The sequence below is a fragment of the Clupea harengus genome, chromosome 9, assembly GCF_900700415.2.
Source record: "Clupea harengus chromosome 9, Ch_v2.0.2, whole genome shotgun sequence".
NCBI classification, from domain to species: Eukaryota; Metazoa; Chordata; class Actinopteri; order Clupeiformes; family Clupeidae; genus Clupea; species Clupea harengus.
Genome location: NC_045160.1, coordinates 18,307,567 through 18,326,842, shown reverse-complemented (window position 1 = coordinate 18,326,842; position 19,276 = coordinate 18,307,567). Strand labels below are relative to the sequence as shown.

The following is a 19,276-nucleotide window of genomic DNA, read 5'->3' as shown; positions in this document are numbered from 1 at the left end:
AGTCTAGTAGTTTAGTCGGCTCCTGCTATACGGAGTCTGTGGCAGATCACACGCACGGACGCGGCATTGTGGGAAACGCTGAGCAGGCTGTTATCGGTGGCAGTGGTCGGCGCGAAACCCGTGCTGCTGAGTTCCTCTGTAAAGACATACTTGTGAAGAGCCAGGAAGAGAGAGGCTGTTTCCACACTCCAGGCATTCATGGCTCTGTGTAACGGAGAATCCAAGGTCAGTATGTTTGCTGGCTCATCTGCTGCCAGTAACCGATGGATGAACACCGTCTCTTTTGCGTTGAGAGCCCGTAGTCCCCCATGGGTATTCTGGATGCCTTTCGAGCGGGGTTCGGTTCTTGGGATAGTCCCTGGTTATGGCCTGTGTCGTTTCGGTGAAACTTGCAGCTTCCCTCTGCAGGGTGATATGCCTGTTGACTTCTCATTTAGGGAAAAAACACATCGACAATGAGATGTATTTTACCACATGTGCTGCCGATCATATGCATTGTCAATGCTGCTCTACCTCTGAGAGTGAGTTGCTCAGCGAAGAGTGTTCCCTATGCACCCTGTTATCGAACCGCGTGGATTCAACCAGCTAGCTAGCAAGCCCACTATGAACTCTCACGGTGCTAGCCAACATAACCTTAAGTGGGCTGTAGAATACGCTTAACGTTAGTCCAGCAACTTTTTTTAATTCATTCCGTAACTTGTGTGTTGTGGTTTTGTTGACAGTGTAATGTCTCTTACAACAGTGCTGCGTTTCAAAATGACGCCTTGCTAACTATCTAGCTAAAGCTAGTCGACTTATTAGCTTGCTAGCGGTAGTGTGTTGATATTTGATAGGCCACCGATTTTCGATTTGTTCATTCCACTGCTGGATTGCCGACACTGCTCTGACTTCACTCGCCTGCCCCCCTATGCACTTGGGCGTCTAAACACTTGGTGCAGAGACAACATAGTATTTATCAGAGTGTTTATTGTGTTAGAAGTGTTTTAGAACGTCAGCAACTGGTTTTAGCATTGACGGAAGTAACACAAACCACGTGGGAACTTTCACGCGTTTATACTAACATTACCCATCCTCTTCAAAAGGAAAGCCCTTTAATGAAAGAGACACTATTATTTATTGATTGGATAAATTAGTGAATAAACCATCTAGCAACGATGAATGCAAGCTAATCACTTAAATGCAGGACCGGTCCTTTAGGATGGATAACGAGGCTATAGCTTTATAACGTTAACTAGCTGTTTCAAGTCTTGTGATTGATGTGCCAACCTCAAGTCTGTCATCAGTGAGGCTGTACTAGCTAACTGATGTGTGTTGTCAGTTTCAGGGCGTCTGTAAGTTTACACTCGTCTGATCTTCATTTGAAATGTTCATATATCTGAATTGGAATACTGGTCTTCTCAACGGATACTATTTTTGTTCTCATGAAGTCAGAGTTCCACTGTACTTAATTCTTCAGTTGTGTGTGCGGTCCATATCTTATTAATAGTCATTGCCATGCCTATTCTTACGTATATACATATACATACCATTAACATATTATGGTAATGCCCGTTGCATGTCAGTCATAATTAGCAATTCCCTTTGTGAATTGCTCCAGTGAAAATCTAGTGCTTGCCTTTTAACAGGGTAGTAGTATAAAACCAGATGGAACATCTACATGTGGTGAATCCAGCACTCAGGAATAGCCCCTGCATGTAGGCAGCAGTGGCTGAGCTTATGTAACTGGGTTGTATCCATATAGAGATGGGGCATGTTGCACCTACTTCTGAGATTCATGTGACTATCCACATATGAATCTGTGAAGACATCCACACAGTTTTTACTTTCTTATGCATTCACATTCCTTAATTACAAGAGGAAACTTAAAGATTATCATTTATCTTTGATTCTAGAGTTGGGGGAGGGGCTTTTGAAAAGTAAATATTTATTTTTAGATAATCTGTAATGTGATTTGTAATGGAAATTAAAACATTTATTTGCAGCTGGACATCAGTGGAGAGACCAAAGTCAGCTCTTGTCGTTACGATGGTGCGGTGGTCATCCTAGATGCTGGGGCGCAGTATGGAAAGGTGATTGATCGACGTGTGCGTGAGCTTTTCGTGCAGTCAGAGATCCTGCCTCTGGAGACGCCGGCATTCGCCATTGAAGAGCAGGGCTTTCGGTAAGGCCGTGTAACATTAATATATATCCATATCTATCCCACTCTTGATAGATACAACATGAAGAAACACGCTGAAATATGACCTGACATTTCTTTTGGGGACATCACTAAATAAAGAAACAGTAGATTGGTAAAGCTACTCCATCAATTACATCCACCATATCTAACTGATTGTTTTTGCTTTCTACATATGATGCCATGAACATTGCCAGATGCAGTATTTTGACTTGTATAGATATTTCTTGGTTTTAAATGCCTCAAAGCTATTTGTGTTTCTGTCTGTATCTGTTCTCTTGTACTATTCATGTTAATTAGTGATCCATGGGTTAAAGTTTTTTCAAATAAAGTACTTCAAGGGATACAAGTGGGCAGTCTAGACTAGACCTTGAAGCTCAGGTCATTGCTTAACTCTGGGGTGAAATGAGTGCTTCAAACTGGCATTAGGAAGATCCTTGACTCTTTGTGGGTCCTTAGGTACTTTGTAGTAGTTGACTACAAGTAGGAGTTTGGTACATAACCTGCTTGCTAACCTTTAGGGCTATCCTGGAGTACCCTGTTTAAAAAGGTCTTGAAAGCTTCTTGCATCAGTTTCTGAATAGGCAACCATTTACTAATGTTGCTACAAGTTAACATACAGCTATTGTATTAATCGGAGCACTCTAAAGACGCATACAAAGTGGGACTTGTGGTTTCAATTGAGTAAACAATGAGCATGAGCGATTTAAAAACAAGAACTGCCGAAGACTGCCAATTTTAACGATCAATAGAACAACAAATAGCAGTTTTCCATTTTGTAGTTCCAAACGAGACCCCTTATTTTTCAAGTGCCATTGACCTTGGCACTTGTAAGGTTATTTTATATTAAGAACTCGGCCTTAAGGTAAAGTGGAGACAGGTTACAAACCAGAGGCTCTATAGGAACAGCAGCAACTCTGGAAAATCCAAGGAGCTCCATGATTTATTTATTTATTTATTCTGAGCTGACAGGAGATCTGAGGTGTAGGCAGAACATGAAGTTCAGCCAGACCATTGACAGAAGTGCACTCAGTCTTTGAGTAAAACACTGTGGCATGAAGTCAAATAGTTTAGTCTGTGTAATGATCATTTATGGTCCTACTATGCTTACTAGTCCAGGTTTGTGTATCCTTTAGGTTAAGACCTACTCCAATTTATGCATCCCAACCTCCTTTTTTACCAGTGGACTCCTCATTGCAAAGCCTCCTTATTCTACACTCAGCCCTAAATCCAGCAGCTCCACGTTCAGCATTTAAAATATTGTGTGGGCCTTAGAAAATGCAGCCTGTCTTTTTTTCACACTCCTGAGGTTGTTTTTTAGGCGGCTGCTTACAGAGTAATTATAGTGAGAGAATACCAGCTTCCCCCGGGCCTTTCTGGAAATATCACATGAAGGGGGGGGGTTGTTGCATGGATGCATTGCGATGCTACCGATTCTGCATCGACGCAGGAAAATTAAACAATCATTCTTTAAATAATTAAATAATATGCTTCCTAGCATAATGAAAGTTTACTTACGGATACCGGCAATGCATACTACATGTATAAAATCCATTGAGCTTTGCTATGTTGCCAGGTACAGTTACACGTTGGTTTGATCATATTTTAAACGCGGTCATCATGTGCAGTCGAATAAACACATAGCTTTAATATAGCTCTGCTACTTAACCTCAATGCTAGTACCATACTTGCTGCCACTTCCTGTGGTGCTATATTAGCAAAATACAGGCCACAGTTCCTTCAATAGACTTTTATATGTATTTAACACATGTAGGCCTACATATTAATTTCTGTTCATATTACCTTGTGATATGGATAATCATATTTTATCTTTTTTGTATCTGCTGTTTTTATGTAATATTTTTGTTTTATAGGGCATGTTACTGAATAATCCTGTAGGCTTAATAGAAGGGCAGAATTAGTTTAAAAGGAAATTTAATAGAAGTTGTATTTCCAATGCACTAGGCTACAAAGAATGTAGGTGTGTTGCTGTGTACTCATCTTTGAAAAATAAGCTTTTTATGCAGCGTTTAATTATTTATTTTTTAAACACTTTACAAGTTTTAAAGGGAAATTAAAACATCAGTGCTTGTATTTCCGAATTAAAAAAAAACATTTAAATTGAATTGTGCGGCCAGTTCAATTCACACCTCCACATGATGGTGAGAGAACTTTTTGGTGAAGAAGTTTCTCTGGCTTGGTAATTTTGTCATTACTTTTTCCACCAACATCATAATAAAAGGTTCTACGATCACTAAAAAGATACGCAAGCAAGACCCTCATATCCTTTGGTTAAGATTGGCATGGGTACATAGTGTGTGCATTCATTTTGATGTACTTAAAATGTGACGTGCCATGTCTAACTGACCCTATGATTATCTTCAGGGCTATTATTATATCAGGCGGTCCAAACTCTGTTTACGCAGAGGATGCTCCATGGTTTGATTCAGCTATATTCAAGATTGGCAAGCCTGTCTTGGGTATCTGCTATGGTATGCAGGTGAGATGATGGTTCAATATTCTTTATTCTTTCTTCACCTCATATAATTTACTTAATTTACACTGTCTTGTATCCCTGCATGTATTTGGGGGATATTAATACATTAGGAATCAATGCTCATTGATTATTTGCCACTGCTGACCTGAATTTGTAATGTGTGTGAATTCCCTTATAGATGATGAATAAAGTTTTTGGAGGCACAGTGCACAGAAAGAGTGTCAGGGAGGATGGTGCCTTTCACATTGTCGTTGACAATTCCTGCTCTCTCTTTAGGTAAGCCTAAAGTCTGATTGTACACAGGTTGCTTGAGAACACACTGTGACTAGCTCAGATTGAGCCATTCACTGGGATTAAAGCGATGTCTTTTTTTCACTGTAGGGGTCTTCAAAAGGAGGAGATGGTTCTGCTTACCCACGGAGACAGTGTGGACAAAGTAGCTGATGGCTTTAAAGTTGTGGCCACATCTGGGAACATTGTTGCAGGTACGGAGGGGAAAAGATTCACCATTTAAAATTTTCCACAGTGCGACCGTGCTATCCGGTACTTGATTGGCAAGTCTGTGCAGTGCCCCAATCCCCCCAAATATACTTTTATGAATAATCAAGGGATCACTGTCCACACTTACCAATGTAATGTTCTGTCTCCTTGTGTTTCACTGCTAGGCATTGCCAATGAACAGAAGAAACTGTATGGGACACAGTTTCACCCTGAAGTGGACTTGACAGAAAATGGGATGGACATGCTGAAAAACTTCCTGTTTGAGATAGCTGGGTGCAGCGGCAATTTCACAGTTCAGGACCGCCAGTTGAGTTGTATTCAGGAGATCCAAGAGAAGGTCGGGAAGTCCAAAGTCCTGGTGAGTGTGTTTTGGCTCAAGTGTTAGAATTCATTGTAACCGTTCACTCCCTACTAATGACCTGCGGCAGTCTTTTGGACTGTCTGGAATTGAAGGTGTAGTTGTCAATCCTTGTCACCTCCAGAAAATGATCTAATGATTAATCAGACATTACCAAGGCACTTAATCGGGATGGCGTATTGTCACAGTGGCAGCATTACAGTGTGATATAATGTGTGTTCAGACTGTACAGATTGAATCATGAATATGGGCGCTTGGGGTCAGGATTTTGGGCCAAGTAATTAAAAGTTCCTATTAATCTGCGTTCTCTCCTGTAGCAAGGTGATTGCCTGACTCCCAGAGCTCCCATGAAGTGGGTTTGCTCTCCTGGGGTGTAAAATGGGTTATATTGGAAAATCATGTACTCAACCTCTCATTCAGTCCCACCCACTTGGCATCTTCTGGACCTCCGATTAGAGAAATCCAATGCACTTCGGTCCAATGGGCTCTGCCAAGTGTTGTGGATTATTAAAGTAATTGTGAGTTTGGTTAAATCAGCTAAAAACCCTCTAATTAAGCTGTGGCGTTTGCCAAACCAAAGAGGCTGACACATTTAGAAGGGCTGTCTGAGAACAGGGTCAGAATTCCGTGTGTATATCTTATGCACACGGTAATCATTTTACTGTAATTTATGTGTATATACACACACACACACACATATATATATATATATATATATATATATATATATATATATATTATATATATACACACACACACACACACACACACACACACACACACACACACACACACACACACACACACACACACACACACACACGTATGTATGTATGTATATGTTTTTCTTTGTATCATTAGAGATATGTTTTTCAGAGTTTGTACGTACGTCCCCATGGGCTTGCCTGTATGTTTCATGACACTTTTCACAGATTGAGCTGCATTTGCCACAGACACCATTTCAGACATTTTCTGAGGAAATGTAACTTTAAGTTAACATTGACCTTCGATATACACAGGTTAACTTGTTATACCTACTGTTGTTTAAATGACTGGTTGATTCCAATGGGGCTACGCTGTGGTGTTCCTTTTAAGGTGCTTGTGAGTGGAGGGGTTGACTCTACAGTGTGCACAGCCCTCCTGAACAAGGCATTGAAACCGGACCAAGTGATCGCTGTGCACATTGACAATGGATTTATGAGGAAACGGGAAAGTCAGAGTGTGGAGGAGGCTCTGACAAAGCTTGGTATCAATTTAAAAGGTAAGATCCCTGATTTACCATCACCCATCAACACAAGGCTTCCATAGGACCACGGCACCCATCACTCATACAGGGTTTTTCCTGGGTCAAAATGGGTCTTCGGTGCTCTAAAAACACAGTCTGTGTTGCCATGTCACCTTATTAGCTTACATTTACCCATTTCAGAAATAATGGAGGATATGCTTCAGGAAATCATTTTGCTTCCACTTTAGATTAAAATAGATAGGCTAATAGATTGACAATAGTCCAAGCCCCATGGTGCTATCATGTATGGTTCAAAGATTATCAAGGTTTATCTCTTTACATATATATGCAAACTACTGAAATGTATATCAATAGAATCTGGAACTAACCAGTGGTCAGAAATGGAACACACAAATGATGAAATTCAAGTTTATCAATTATTACTATTCATTTTTATTATACAAAGCTACATACCATTCTTTTTGTTTTTTTAATTAAAACTGTCCACAAATATGTTTAATAGTGTGTTTAACTTCTATTGGCCCACCAATGGAGGCTGCGTTGGAAATCAAACTTTTGTCAGCATTTTGAGTGGACATTTCATTTGCATTTGTACAGGTGTATTCGTGCACGTCGGGCTGGCCCTCGCAGCGGAACGACAGTTTACAACCTCACCGGTTTATCAATGATAATATTAATATTATTATATTCGAGATGCAACACAAATCTATCCGCTCTCCTCAGAACAAGCTGAGCTTTCATTGATAAACCAATGCGGTTGTCTGCCTCTCCCGAGGCCTCGCGGTCTACTGGTACTCGTTCAAACGGGTAGACAAATCAAATAATAGCCTACACCTGTGTAGGTTCTCAACATAGCAGATATTTTAATACATTGAAAGCCATGAATACTGAAAATAGAATGTTATGCTCAAAATCACCGTCGACTGATGAAGTCAGGATGCATACGCAAATTGAGTGATTGGCAGCTGGCCGCTCTGTCCATTCGCGCACCTCACAGTTGCGTATTGTTCAGACAAGAAGACACGCTTATCAACTCGATTACTATTGATCAAACAGAACGAGGTTTCGGCTGTAGCCTATACTTGAAACATACTATTGAGACCATATTCGCTTACATGGAAGGCGCATCCCACCCCCTGAGCCAATCATTGAACAGAGGCTGCTCCTAGCTTGCCAGTTTAGAGAAGACGTTGGTTTGAATTTGAGCAAGCAGCTAGCTAGCAGTTGCTGACATTATCTAACTAGCTAGCAGTTGCCTACATTATCTTAAAAAAAAATACTTTGATAGTAGGCTTAGTGTTTTATTTAAGCAGTGTGTGTGTGTGTACATATATATCCTATGTGTGATGGTTAGAATATTGATGCCATATACAATAACTCACTTATGAGAGCTATCCAAAGACTGGTGGCTGTCTTAATGTACTGTATTTAGCAGTCAACCTCCCTTACTCTACGTTTAGATGCTTTACAGGTAGCTGTAAGCCATTAGATGCCTGAGAAATAATTCATATCTATAAATAACAGCTCACCTTTATCTTTTTAACCAGATTTGTAAACATGTCGTGATCAATATTTTGCAGTACAATAGCCTTGGTTAAAAATCGAATTACGGTAGATTCATGCTAGCATTGCGCTAAATAATTATAGACAGCGAACATGAATTAGTGGTGTTAACATAAAGTCAGTTATTGTATATGGCATTAATATTATTCTAAAACACCTTCACTAGTTGTTTTAACCAGATTGGGAAGCAGGTTGAAAACAACATTTTTGAAGTAAAGTGCCTTGGTTTAAAACAGCTAAAAGCTAGCTACATTAAGTTGCTTGCTCAAATCTCAAATTCAAACTAACGTCTTCTCTAAACTGGCAAGCTCGGAGCAGCCTTTGTTCAATGATTGGCTCAAGGGGTGGGAGGCGGGATGCGTGCTGTCTTGAAGTCGACGGTGAGGGCTCAAAACACCATTAAGCTGAATTGCGCCATGAATGACAGCTTTTTTTAATTTATTTTTTTATCGCGGAGTTTTTTTTTTGCCTTAGGCGCTCGGGATTTGTTGTAGGCGCTCGGGAAAACGGCGTAGGCGCGCGCCCAAATTTTCTCTATGCAGGAAAAACCCTGCTCATATGCTAATAGGTACATTAGTATTACTACTATTTTTTCTAATGGCAGTTACTGGTTATGATCTGACCATTTTGCCTTATGTAAGGTATGTTGTAATGCCCACTCAAACAGAAGTTGCTTTTTGTTTACTGCAAGCACTGTACCGTGATTGTAAGGTGATATGATGTAAAGATGATATGTAAGGTATGTTGTAACCATCTACCATATCCTGTTATGTCTAGTGGTGAACGCTGCACATACCTTCTATAACGGCACAACAACCCTGCCAATCTCTGATGAAGACCGCACACCCAGGAAACGCATCAGTAAAACACTCAACATGACCACAAATCCCGAGGAGAAGAGGAAGATCATCGGAGACACATTTGTCAAGGTGCGCCTCTAACTGTCTCATCTGTTTGTCAGCAGCCATTCAAGTTTAAAGGCCATAATGATGCCTCTCTCCTTAAGAAAAGCCATGGCTTTTTTTTTTTATACTTAACCAAAGCCGCTATTGAAGACATGACAAAAGCAGTTACTGGAAATGGCCTCATTGATGTTTGATCATGAGGTGCTTGGTGTTGGTCGATATTCCTTCTGTAAAAAGAAATGTGTATGTTTAAATTATCTCGTCTCCCTTGTGTTAAGCAACACTTTCATTGAAGTGTGAGTTGGGTTCGTGTGGTTGTATTCCTACAGGTAGCCAATGAGGTGATTGGGGAGATGAACCTGAAGCCAGAGGACGTGTTTCTTGCACAGGGCACGTTGAGGCCTGACTTGATTGAGAGCGCCTCAATCATCGCCAGCGGCAAGGCTGAGGTCATCAAAACGCACCATAATGACACAGAGCTCATCCGCAAGCTCCGGGATGAGGTAGGAACCTTACTAGAGAGAGTGACCCTGAAGTTCTGATACAACCATTATACGTACCGATTTTAGAAAATCAATTGTGTTGTATTCCAAAGTTAGAACAACAGTTAGTAACAATCTTTGTTTTTCTTAAGGATTGTTGCCCTCCTAAAAGTGATGTTTTTTGTTTCCAGGGTAAAGTAATAGAACCATTGAAGGACTTCCACAAAGATGAGGTGCGAGCCCTTGGCAGAGAACTTGGACTCCCAGAGGAGATAGTCTGTCGACATCCTTTCCCTGGTGAGTGTGGTCCACATGCATGAGGTGAACTCTTTGTTTCTGTGCAGAAAATGCTGTTTTTGTCATCATAGTTAATTGGGTTTTTACTAATAGTAATATACCTCTGTCTATCTGATGCAGGTCCTGGCTTGGCCATCCGAGTTATATGTGCAGATGAGCCTTGCGTCTGCAAAGACTTTACCGAGACCAACAACATCCTTAAAATCATCACAGACTTCTCTGCCAGTGTCAAAAAGGTACCAGTTTCAGACTTTTGGATGAAGACCATTCCAATTGCCCTTAATCAGCCACAGCAAAAGTAGTTCATGGTTTGTACGATTGGATGCGTGTTTTATCCCTGGAATGTCTTTGCAGCCTCACACACTCCTCCAGAGGGTCAAGTCGTGCATATCAGATGAAGAGGAGGAAAAGATGATGCAGATCACCAGCCTTCATTCACTCAATGCCTTCCTTTTGCCCATCAAGACAGTGGGCGTCCAGGTGAGCGTGAGCGTGAGCGCGTGTGTGTGTGTGTGTGTGTGTGTGTGTGTGTGTGTGTGTGTGTGTGTGTGTGTGTGTGTGTGTGTGTTCTGTTGGTGTTTAGTTTACGACTGCAACACATGGTCACTAAACCTGGCAACATGCCACACTTTGACGGATCACAGATAAGATGCTAACGCTACGTCTGAAGCAGGTTGGATAGGCTTTTACGATGGCCTTTAAACTGGTGTGCTGTTTATTAATCAGCATAAACGGCATAAACTCGGCTGCCATCTCACTTGCCCAGCTAACTGTCGTTCAGGCTGCACTACTGTATGGCTAGAGAAGGAGAGCGGGCCTTTCCAAGAAGGAATGGCCATCATTTCCATAGTGGGTTCAGACCATGTTTTCATTGTTAAAGGGGGGAAAATAAACCTAGTAGAAAACTGACTTACTGCTCGTCTATTTGCTTAATCATTTTCTTTGACTGCATCATATCCTGATTCACAAATAGTCTTTCTAGTTGTTGTCTGGAGCCCTGAGTATTTTTGGAACAGCTGTTTCTGTGAGTGCGCCATGTTGCCTCACCCTGTGGTTAACCATACTTGGATGCAAAAGTAATTTTTTTTTTTGTGTGTGGAGGGTTGGTGTGTTTTGGGGTTACAATGTGTATGGACATTGTGTTCATTCCTTATTCTTGCCATATTCTCTCATTAAGACAGTAGTGCTTTGAGTGTTTTGAGTTGTGCATCGTCATTGTCATAGCTGTGTTCATATAATGAAGGTTTCTGAAAATAGTGTTAGTATGTTATATACTATATGTGCTTCCTCTTTTGACCTGGTAAGCTTAGACCATCTGGGGTTTTAAATAGAGTTTTAATGTCAGAGACGTAAACATGTTGATAGTGAAAGATTAGATTGCAGTAGAATGGTTGTATGTTGGACGCTGAAGATCCCTCAGTTCAACATGGATGCAGACAACAATGAGCTTGTGTGTGTCTGCTAGAGTGTGTGTGTGTGTGTGTGTTCGTGAGGGAGGGGGAGAGACAGAGACTTCAGGATGTTTGTGTCTGGAGACTTGTGGTAGTGTGTTGTGGCTGACTAGTGGGTAGGAGGGGAGTGGCAAGACGGGTCACACACCCAGTATGAAAACACCAACCAGGGTGTGGGGCAAGACCTGATGCAGCACAGGCTGTCTGAACCAGACACATCCACCCCCCTCACCCCACAACGCTAAATATACCCTGGCAGGGCTTCTACTGCTAATACAGACAGGGCAGCAGAGTGTTAAGTCTTACCCTTCCCTCTTTACTGAGACTGTGGATCTCTCACTTCTATAATCAACATTTCTGAAGTTAGAACTGACTGAAAAGCTAGCTTGGATATTTCATCAACTGGTCTCGATACACTTCTGTCACAAAGGTCTGGAAAGTTACAAAGTAAAAATAACGCTCGTGACCCAGAGTGTCATTTGAGGTTAAGACTGTGTGACGCATTAAACAGAAAGTCTGACTGGACCTTTGTTCTCTCTCTCTCTCTCTCTCTCTCCCCTTGTGCAGGGTGACTCACGATCATATAACTATGTGTGTGGAATATGCAGTAAAGATCCCCCCCACTGGGAGTCCCTGATGTTCCTATCCAGGCTCATCCCACGCATCTGTCACACCATCAACAGGTAATGTCACACCATCTCTCTCACCAGGACAGGTGGCATTTTCTTCTGCGTGTTTCACAGAGTTTCTTCTATCCATGGTGATTCATCGTTTTTTTTTTTTTTTTTCATTCTCTTCCAACCCCAGAGTGGTGTATGTGTTTGGGACACCAGTGAAGGAGCCACCCACCGACATCACCCCCACCTTCCTGACCACAGTCGTACTGAGCACGCTCAGACAGGCCGATTATGTGGCCCACTCTATCCTGAGGGAGTCTGGTAAGGATTTCAACAGGAAGAGCTGTGCTCTTTATTGTTGGATTTTACATTTTTTTTAGATGCACAAATACTTCTCCTATGAATTCCAGATAAATCGGTTACAACACTCAAAAGCACTCCGGTGTCAGTCAGTGGCATTCATGTTCAGATCAGACAAACAACCTCCTGCTTGGTTAGTTGTTCTTTTCGGGTGAGACCACAGGAGAATCCATTGTTCTGGGCGCTGGAATAATTATCACTCCAGTAGATTAGGTCACACGTGCCTTATTGTGTTGGTAATATGGGTCATTAGGTGGTGTTTTCCCCCAGTGAGAGCACTTTGTTTGACATGCTTGGCAAGCTGGTTTTGCCTTTGGCCTAAGAGGACTTGTTCACTGTATGCCTAACTCCATGACCTCCTCTCACCCCTCCAATCAGGTTACTCCCGTAAAATAAGCCAGATGCCTGTGATTCTGACACCGCTGCACTTTGACCGGGACCCCCAGCAGAAGCAGCCCTCGTGCCAGCGCTCTGTGGTCATCAGGACCTTCATCACCAGCGACTTCATGACCGGCATCCCGGCCACGCCCGACAACCAAATCCCTGAAGAGGTGAGGCCGTCATGGATTACATAATATACCTGCAGGGATTTAAAAACAGGGTTTACAGGATGTTTAGGCTTGACTGTCAAAAAAGCAGGTTGATTGTTCTATGGAGGAAATATTTGTTTTCCTTTTGAATGGTTGTTGCTAGTTGCATTGCAGAAGTGTTGTGGGTCACCATTGGTGCCCTGCTGTCCATAGTATGAAGGAGAACAGAAAGGAAAAACAATATAGTGCAGTTTTTATATCTGTTCTGAAAACAGATATTGCAGGCCACAGTCCTATCATAACACGATGTTTGACAAGTTACCATATTTACAATCATTCCAAGTAATAGTTGTTATGATGTTACTTTCAAATGTTTTTTGTTGGTAACACAGGGATCTACTGTAATTTCCAAACTATTAACCGCAGTTTAAACATTGATTTTGTAAGATTTCTGCAGCCCTGCGGTTAATACTCGGGTGCGGTCTATTAGGGCTGCAACTAACGATTATTTTGGTAATCGATTAATCTATCGACTAATTTTTCGATTAATCGACTAATCTAATGATTATTTCCCATAGCAAATTAAAATAACGACTCAAAATGTTGGAATTTGAATTTCAAATGTATTTGAGTAACAAATGTAATCATAATACATACATTAAATAGTAATACAAATTAAAGTGCAAATATGCTTTTAAAAGTAAAGAGAAAGTGCAAATAAAGTTTTAAAAGTAACTCAAATTAGCAATCAAACCTCTGCAAGTGCAAAATAACGCAAGAATAACTGGGCTGCAAGTGACATTCAAATTCAACTTATGAAATATACATTTTTTCCACAATCTTTTGTTTGAAGAATGCTAAGTGGAGGAGCTTAACTATTCAGAACAAACGAAAATACAGGCTACTCTGATAATTCACTGATTTACTACACTGCACTTAACATAAATGAAATAGCGTTAGCAAGCAGCCTACATGAGCTTAAACCTTACTATAAGTTATAGATATATCATATTATATGTCTATGATAATTGCTGCTAGAAACTCACTGTTCTTGTGCTCCCACAGCTCACATTCTTTGAAATACTGGAATAGTGCTTCTTTAACTACTAATAATTGACCATCATTGAGAAAAATGACAACTTTTCTGTTAGCCATATCTCATATGCAGCAGCTACTAAAGCGAGCTTTGTTTATTGTTTCCATGGTAACATGAGCCGTCTCAGAATAATTCGCTTTTCAGTCGGCCATTTCTGATATGCAGCACATGAAGGTACGAGAACGGAGGGCAAAGAAAACGGTGCATGATTTGTATGCTAGGCTATTTGCAGATTCTGTTCCATTTTTCTCAATGATGGGTCAATTATTAGTAGTTAAAGATGCACTATTTCGCACTTCCTATAGTGCATTGCAATGCCGAATGAAAATTACCGGTAGCTCTGCTAGCGTCTGCCAAAAAAAAAAAAAAAAAAAAATGTTTTTTTTAATATATTTTATGACGCGTCGACAATAAAAAATCATCGTCGACAACTTTTCATAATCGACGTCGTCGATTACGTCGACTAATCGTTGCAGCTCTACGGTCTATACATTTCTTTGCCTATAAGTTAGTAGCGCGCACAATAACTCTGCCAGGTAGAATGGGTCTCTCCCTCTTTCACATACAAATCCCAGTAATGTATCAGGTAAAAAAAAAACATTGGATAGAACACATTTTCATCCTCACTCGTGTGTGTGTTCCCGCCTAATTTACCTATTTAACAGGATGCTACAGAGCTTGAACCTCCCTGAGAGGTGTGTAAAACATGCGAGGTCTAGCTAGCTATGAACCATACTTGCTTGCTATCGCTACCTTAGGAAACCATGTTGTTAACAGTTGCTACTTGCTAGTGTGTGTAATATGAACTCATTTTAATATGTGTATATGAATTTGTTAATATGAAGCTGCTCAGGCACACAGAGGGTTTCTGCCTATTGTAGCTTTTTAACCATCCTAGCTATCTTGTGCTTAGCAAACGAGTTTCACAGTCGGCAGCTGCTAGCATGTGTTAATATGAACTCATGTTGATCTGAACTTGTGTTAAAGGCTGCACAGGCACCCTGAGGGTTTCTACCATTTCCAATTATAATTTTAAGGAGACTGTAACATCAGCTAGATCATTAGCTATCATGTCATGCAGATCCATTTAAACCATTTAAGGTTATTTTAAAGTTTCCTCTGGCTAGCTAGTTAGCTAGCATTGCAACTAGGCAACCAAGTTACACCATTTGCTCCCTAACCGGAAGTTTTATTCTCAAAATCAGCTCCCCAATAAAAGGCCGCCTTGGCTTCAGAGTGATCACAACCACTTGTGGATGATGATAAATGGTTTCACATAGACATTAAACAATCCTGAGAGAAATAATGGGACATCAGTGGAGCAAGGGCTTGCTCTGATACCAATGTAATAAATTAAGTCCCTTCTCGAACACATAAATTGAGTGGATGCCAGGGGATCTAATAATGATTTGACTTAAACATTTAGCGTCCATTCCCACGCAAAACTAGCCTGGATACCAGACGAACTTAGCCCCGCCCACAACATTTTAGGTCGGGAAGTTCGGTCTGGTGTCGCTCCGTTGGGGAGAAACTATCTCCTCACAAAAATCTGTGAGGAGATAGATAGACCAATCAAATTGTCAGGGCGGGCTTTATACGATGATGGACAGATGATCAACCGTAACGTAATCAATCACGTCACCAAAGAGCTTTTGGGGTGAATTCGTTTTCAACAAACATGGCTGCCGTTGGAGAGCTGAAATGTGGAGATTCAAGTCTGTTTTAGAAGACATTGACAGCACATTCATTTTGAAAGAGGAACAGAGAAACGCGATCAAGGCATTTGTCGATCGAAAAGATGTTTTTGCCGTCCTTCCTACGGGATCCAGTAAAAGTTTAATGTATCAGCTGGCCCCATGGTCTACGTTATGGTCATACTACGTTGCTCTGATTGGTTCTAGATATATCCAATTGAGCGAAGAGGCATTTTTTTTCCTGGTTCGGTTGAAACACGCCCTATAATCACAGCCCAACGGAGCGTTATCAGACTCATATTCTGACTAGAAGGCTAACGCAAAACCATAACACTAAATAAATGCATGGTTTTCACTGTGAGTGGGAATGAATGTGCCTATTAGTGTGCGCGTACGTTCAAGGAGCGTAGCATTCTTGATTGAAATATCCATTCCATACAACTTTGAAATGGCTACTAGCACTCGCACCACAATTACATGGCATTTCGTTTTACGTGACAGGATGATGCAACACTGAAAAAAAACTGCGGTCAATACACGGGTTTGTTTTATGAAATTAATGCAGTTTATATACGGTGCGGTTTATTGTCTGGATAATACTTTGTTTACTTCCATTGAGGCATTTTAACATTCCAGTCCTGCATTAAGTTTAGATTTGTTTCAGTACACCCCACCATGTGTTTTTCAACAGTTTTAAGTACACCAAATAAACAAAGCCCAGACGTTGTCTTCACCTCCCTAACTCCCACCAATCTGGTTCCTCCCTTAGGTTGTTATGAAGATGGTGAATGAGATCAAGAAGATCCCCGGCATCTCAAGGGTAATGTTTGACCTGACCTCCAAGCCCCCAGGAACCACCGAGTGGGAGTAGATCAGAGGTCCATCTGTACCCACCCCCACCCCCGCCCTCCCTGACAGTGATCCGCAGCGATCGGAACATTCCCTACGACGGCAGGCTGTACTGTGATTAGCGCACACCAGGAGCCGCTACCTTTATGCACCTCCTCCTTTTTGGGGTGTGGGGGGTGGTTGAAATGTTGAATAAAAAAAAAAAGGTTTGTTGTTATTATTGCTATTATTGTTATTGTCGACAATGACGATAACTTTCTATTTTTATTAAGTTCTCCCTATGTAACAAAGCATTGTCCTTTTTAGCTTCTGATTTCTGAAAGTGGTGTAGGTGTATATTGATAGATGGGAGAACTGAGATGCAGGAAGGTTGATTGCCTCCTATGTTGTCTAGCGCCTCCTACTGGTGCATCAGATAAAGCAGCCCCAGAATGTCACAGGGTCGTTTCAGCGTTATATACCCATGGAGCTTAGCAGCATCAGGGGCCAAACAAAAGCCTCATTTGTTTTTTTTAAAGTTGTGGCCAAACAACAGTGAGATGACTGTCAGGTCATTCAGAGGATCTTCACGCTCTGGCCATCACTTCTCATGGCTCTGTGTGCCTGGCCTGACCTGGCCTTTTTACCCATAACACCCCTCAGACAGTAGAGGCCCGGCATGGTGACGTGACCAATCAACTTTTTTTTCGTTATTTTTCTTAAATAAAAAAAGAAGACCCATCGGTCTGTAAAAAGCTTCAGTTAACTGTTTTGCCAAATTCTATTGACAATGTCGTATCTCGGGCAGAGGAAGCTCGTCCTCAGAGAGCGACTCTGATCCTGTGAACAACAGGTGTGTGTGTGTGTGTGTGTGTGAGTGAAGGAAACCCCCCATTCCGAGGGTCATCCTAGAATTTGTGCCTCTTTCCTCTTTTTCTCTTCTTTTTTTTTTCTTCCTTTCTTTCTTTCCCTTATTCATTTGGGGACTAAAGCCATCCCCAGTGGAGTTAGTGACTAACATTTTCATGCTGCATTTTTTTTTAAAGTTGAAAAAGAAAGCTGTGTAGATATTGAGTAGGGGAGAATAGCGACAGACTCATTGGTGTGTACTCATTAAAACATAATCATGGCCAACGGTTTCACCGCCTTGGCAACATTTTGCACATTTTAATGGCATCATCTGTGTACCCATAAGCCTTTGTGCTTTTTTGCATCTAGAGAAATAGCGTGTCCAATTACTCAATAACTCACGTGGCGGAGACTGAAGGAGAGAGTGTTTGCTGTCTCCTCTGTGCAGCAGGACTTTTTCCTTCATCCTGAGGTCAGAACGGGTGAATGAAATATTTCTAACTTATGGCCAGCTTGGACACTTGAGGGGGACTGTGGGAACTTGTCTTTGTACCCCAGTGAAGATGTTCCCACCATGATCCTAGTGCTGGCCTGCTCAATGGACAAATCACAGATCCACAGACCCCCTCACCTGAAACTGCTGTAGATAGATGTTGCAGTATTAGTGGTGATATGAATAACATGCTAGGTATTTATTGTCTGTATGTTTTTTCAGTTTTTATCTCGAACTTTTTCGGTCACAATGGCAAAGAACCATGCAAGATCAGTTTTGTTCATTGTCTTAATTGCAAACAGTTGTTCTTAATGTTACCTGGTGTCGCCTTTTTACATGTATATTTTACAGAAAATATGTTTAAACAGAAACACAAAACTAATAGACAATTAAGTAGTTGGGTTGAACTGCAATATGGAATAATATTCAGTTTAATTTATGCAATTCCTGGTTTTGGATTTATTTTTTAAAGAACAATGCTTTTTTCCCTTTAGTATTGTGCCTCAAACCAAGCCACCGCATGCAGTTTTGAAAAAACTGAAATTTGTATAATGAAAACCAAGCTTTAATAAAGAAGTTCATGTTGAAAGTGTCACTCAAATTGTTTTTATATTAACATAAATGTGCCTTTATGCCGTCTTGCGGCAGGCCATGCAGGAGGGAGTTCCGTGATAATCTTCTGCCATCACAAGCCTGCATTCTGCACGGCCCCGCTGGAACTCACTGATAAGTGGCCTTGAAATTTCATCCATGCGTAACGTGAAGAATCAGATAATGTAATTTTTTTTTTTTTTATATATATAAGATCCGGTCATAAGGCTGGAGGTCTGACAGTCACGTTACTCCCATGCCCTAATGTGCTTGGTGTGATGTCCAGTTTTACAGAACAGGCCCATGGTGCACACGGGGCAATGAGGAGAGCTTAAAATATCTCACAAAATACCTACATAAATAAATCCTCATTTAAAATAATGCAATCATTGTTGTAATACTGGACGCTTTCCCATCTTGGCGAGCCGTGCCGATTTAATAATGCAATGCTGCCCACTAGTGGAATCTAGATATCAATTCAATAACATGGGATTTGAAGTAAAATGGGGAAAACCGTGCCTTTGGTTTTATTATGAAGTAGACTTACGAGTGAACCTGTAGGAGACACCCTTATTCTTGATTTATGTTCATTATTTGTCCTCAATTGCTAGTTCTTCAAACTAGCTTTATGACTAGTTTTATTGAATAGCGCCCTCATGCTAGTACTTCAAACTAGCTTCATGACTAGTTATATTTAAAAGCCTGAGTAGTAGGCCCCGGGCTGATTTTAGGGTCCAGCTCC

At 41.1% G+C, this 19,276-nt stretch overlaps 1 protein-coding gene across 1 annotated transcript; it reads left to right on the top strand.

Annotated features, from left to right (window-relative positions):
* The first annotated feature begins 16 nt into the window (after positions 1-16).
* gmps (guanine monophosphate synthase) lies at positions 17-18,532 on the top strand. The gene is made up of 16 exons (XM_012824084.3): positions 17-225; positions 1,983-2,161; positions 4,562-4,676; positions 4,852-4,949; positions 5,055-5,158; positions 5,339-5,532; positions 6,628-6,793; positions 9,119-9,270; positions 9,576-9,749; positions 9,920-10,025; positions 10,146-10,261; positions 10,380-10,505; positions 12,044-12,159; positions 12,284-12,414; positions 12,832-13,004; positions 16,543-18,532. The coding sequence occupies exons 1-16, from the start codon at positions 199-201 to the stop codon at positions 16,642-16,644; spliced, it is 2,079 nt and encodes a 692-aa protein (XP_012679538.1). The 5' UTR covers positions 17-198; the 3' UTR covers positions 16,645-18,532.
* Positions 18,533-19,276: the final 744 nt, after the last annotated feature.

Coding starts and splice junctions, on each gene's coding strand:
- gmps (XM_012824084.3), top strand. CDS start 199: ATGGCTCTGTGTAACGGAGAATCCAAG. Junction 6,794..9,118: donor GCTTGGTATCAATTTAAAAG/GTAAGATCCCTG, acceptor TGTTATGTCTAG/TGGTGAACGCTGCACATACC. Junction 9,271..9,575: donor TCGGAGACACATTTGTCAAG/GTGCGCCTCTAA, acceptor GTATTCCTACAG/GTAGCCAATGAGGTGATTGG.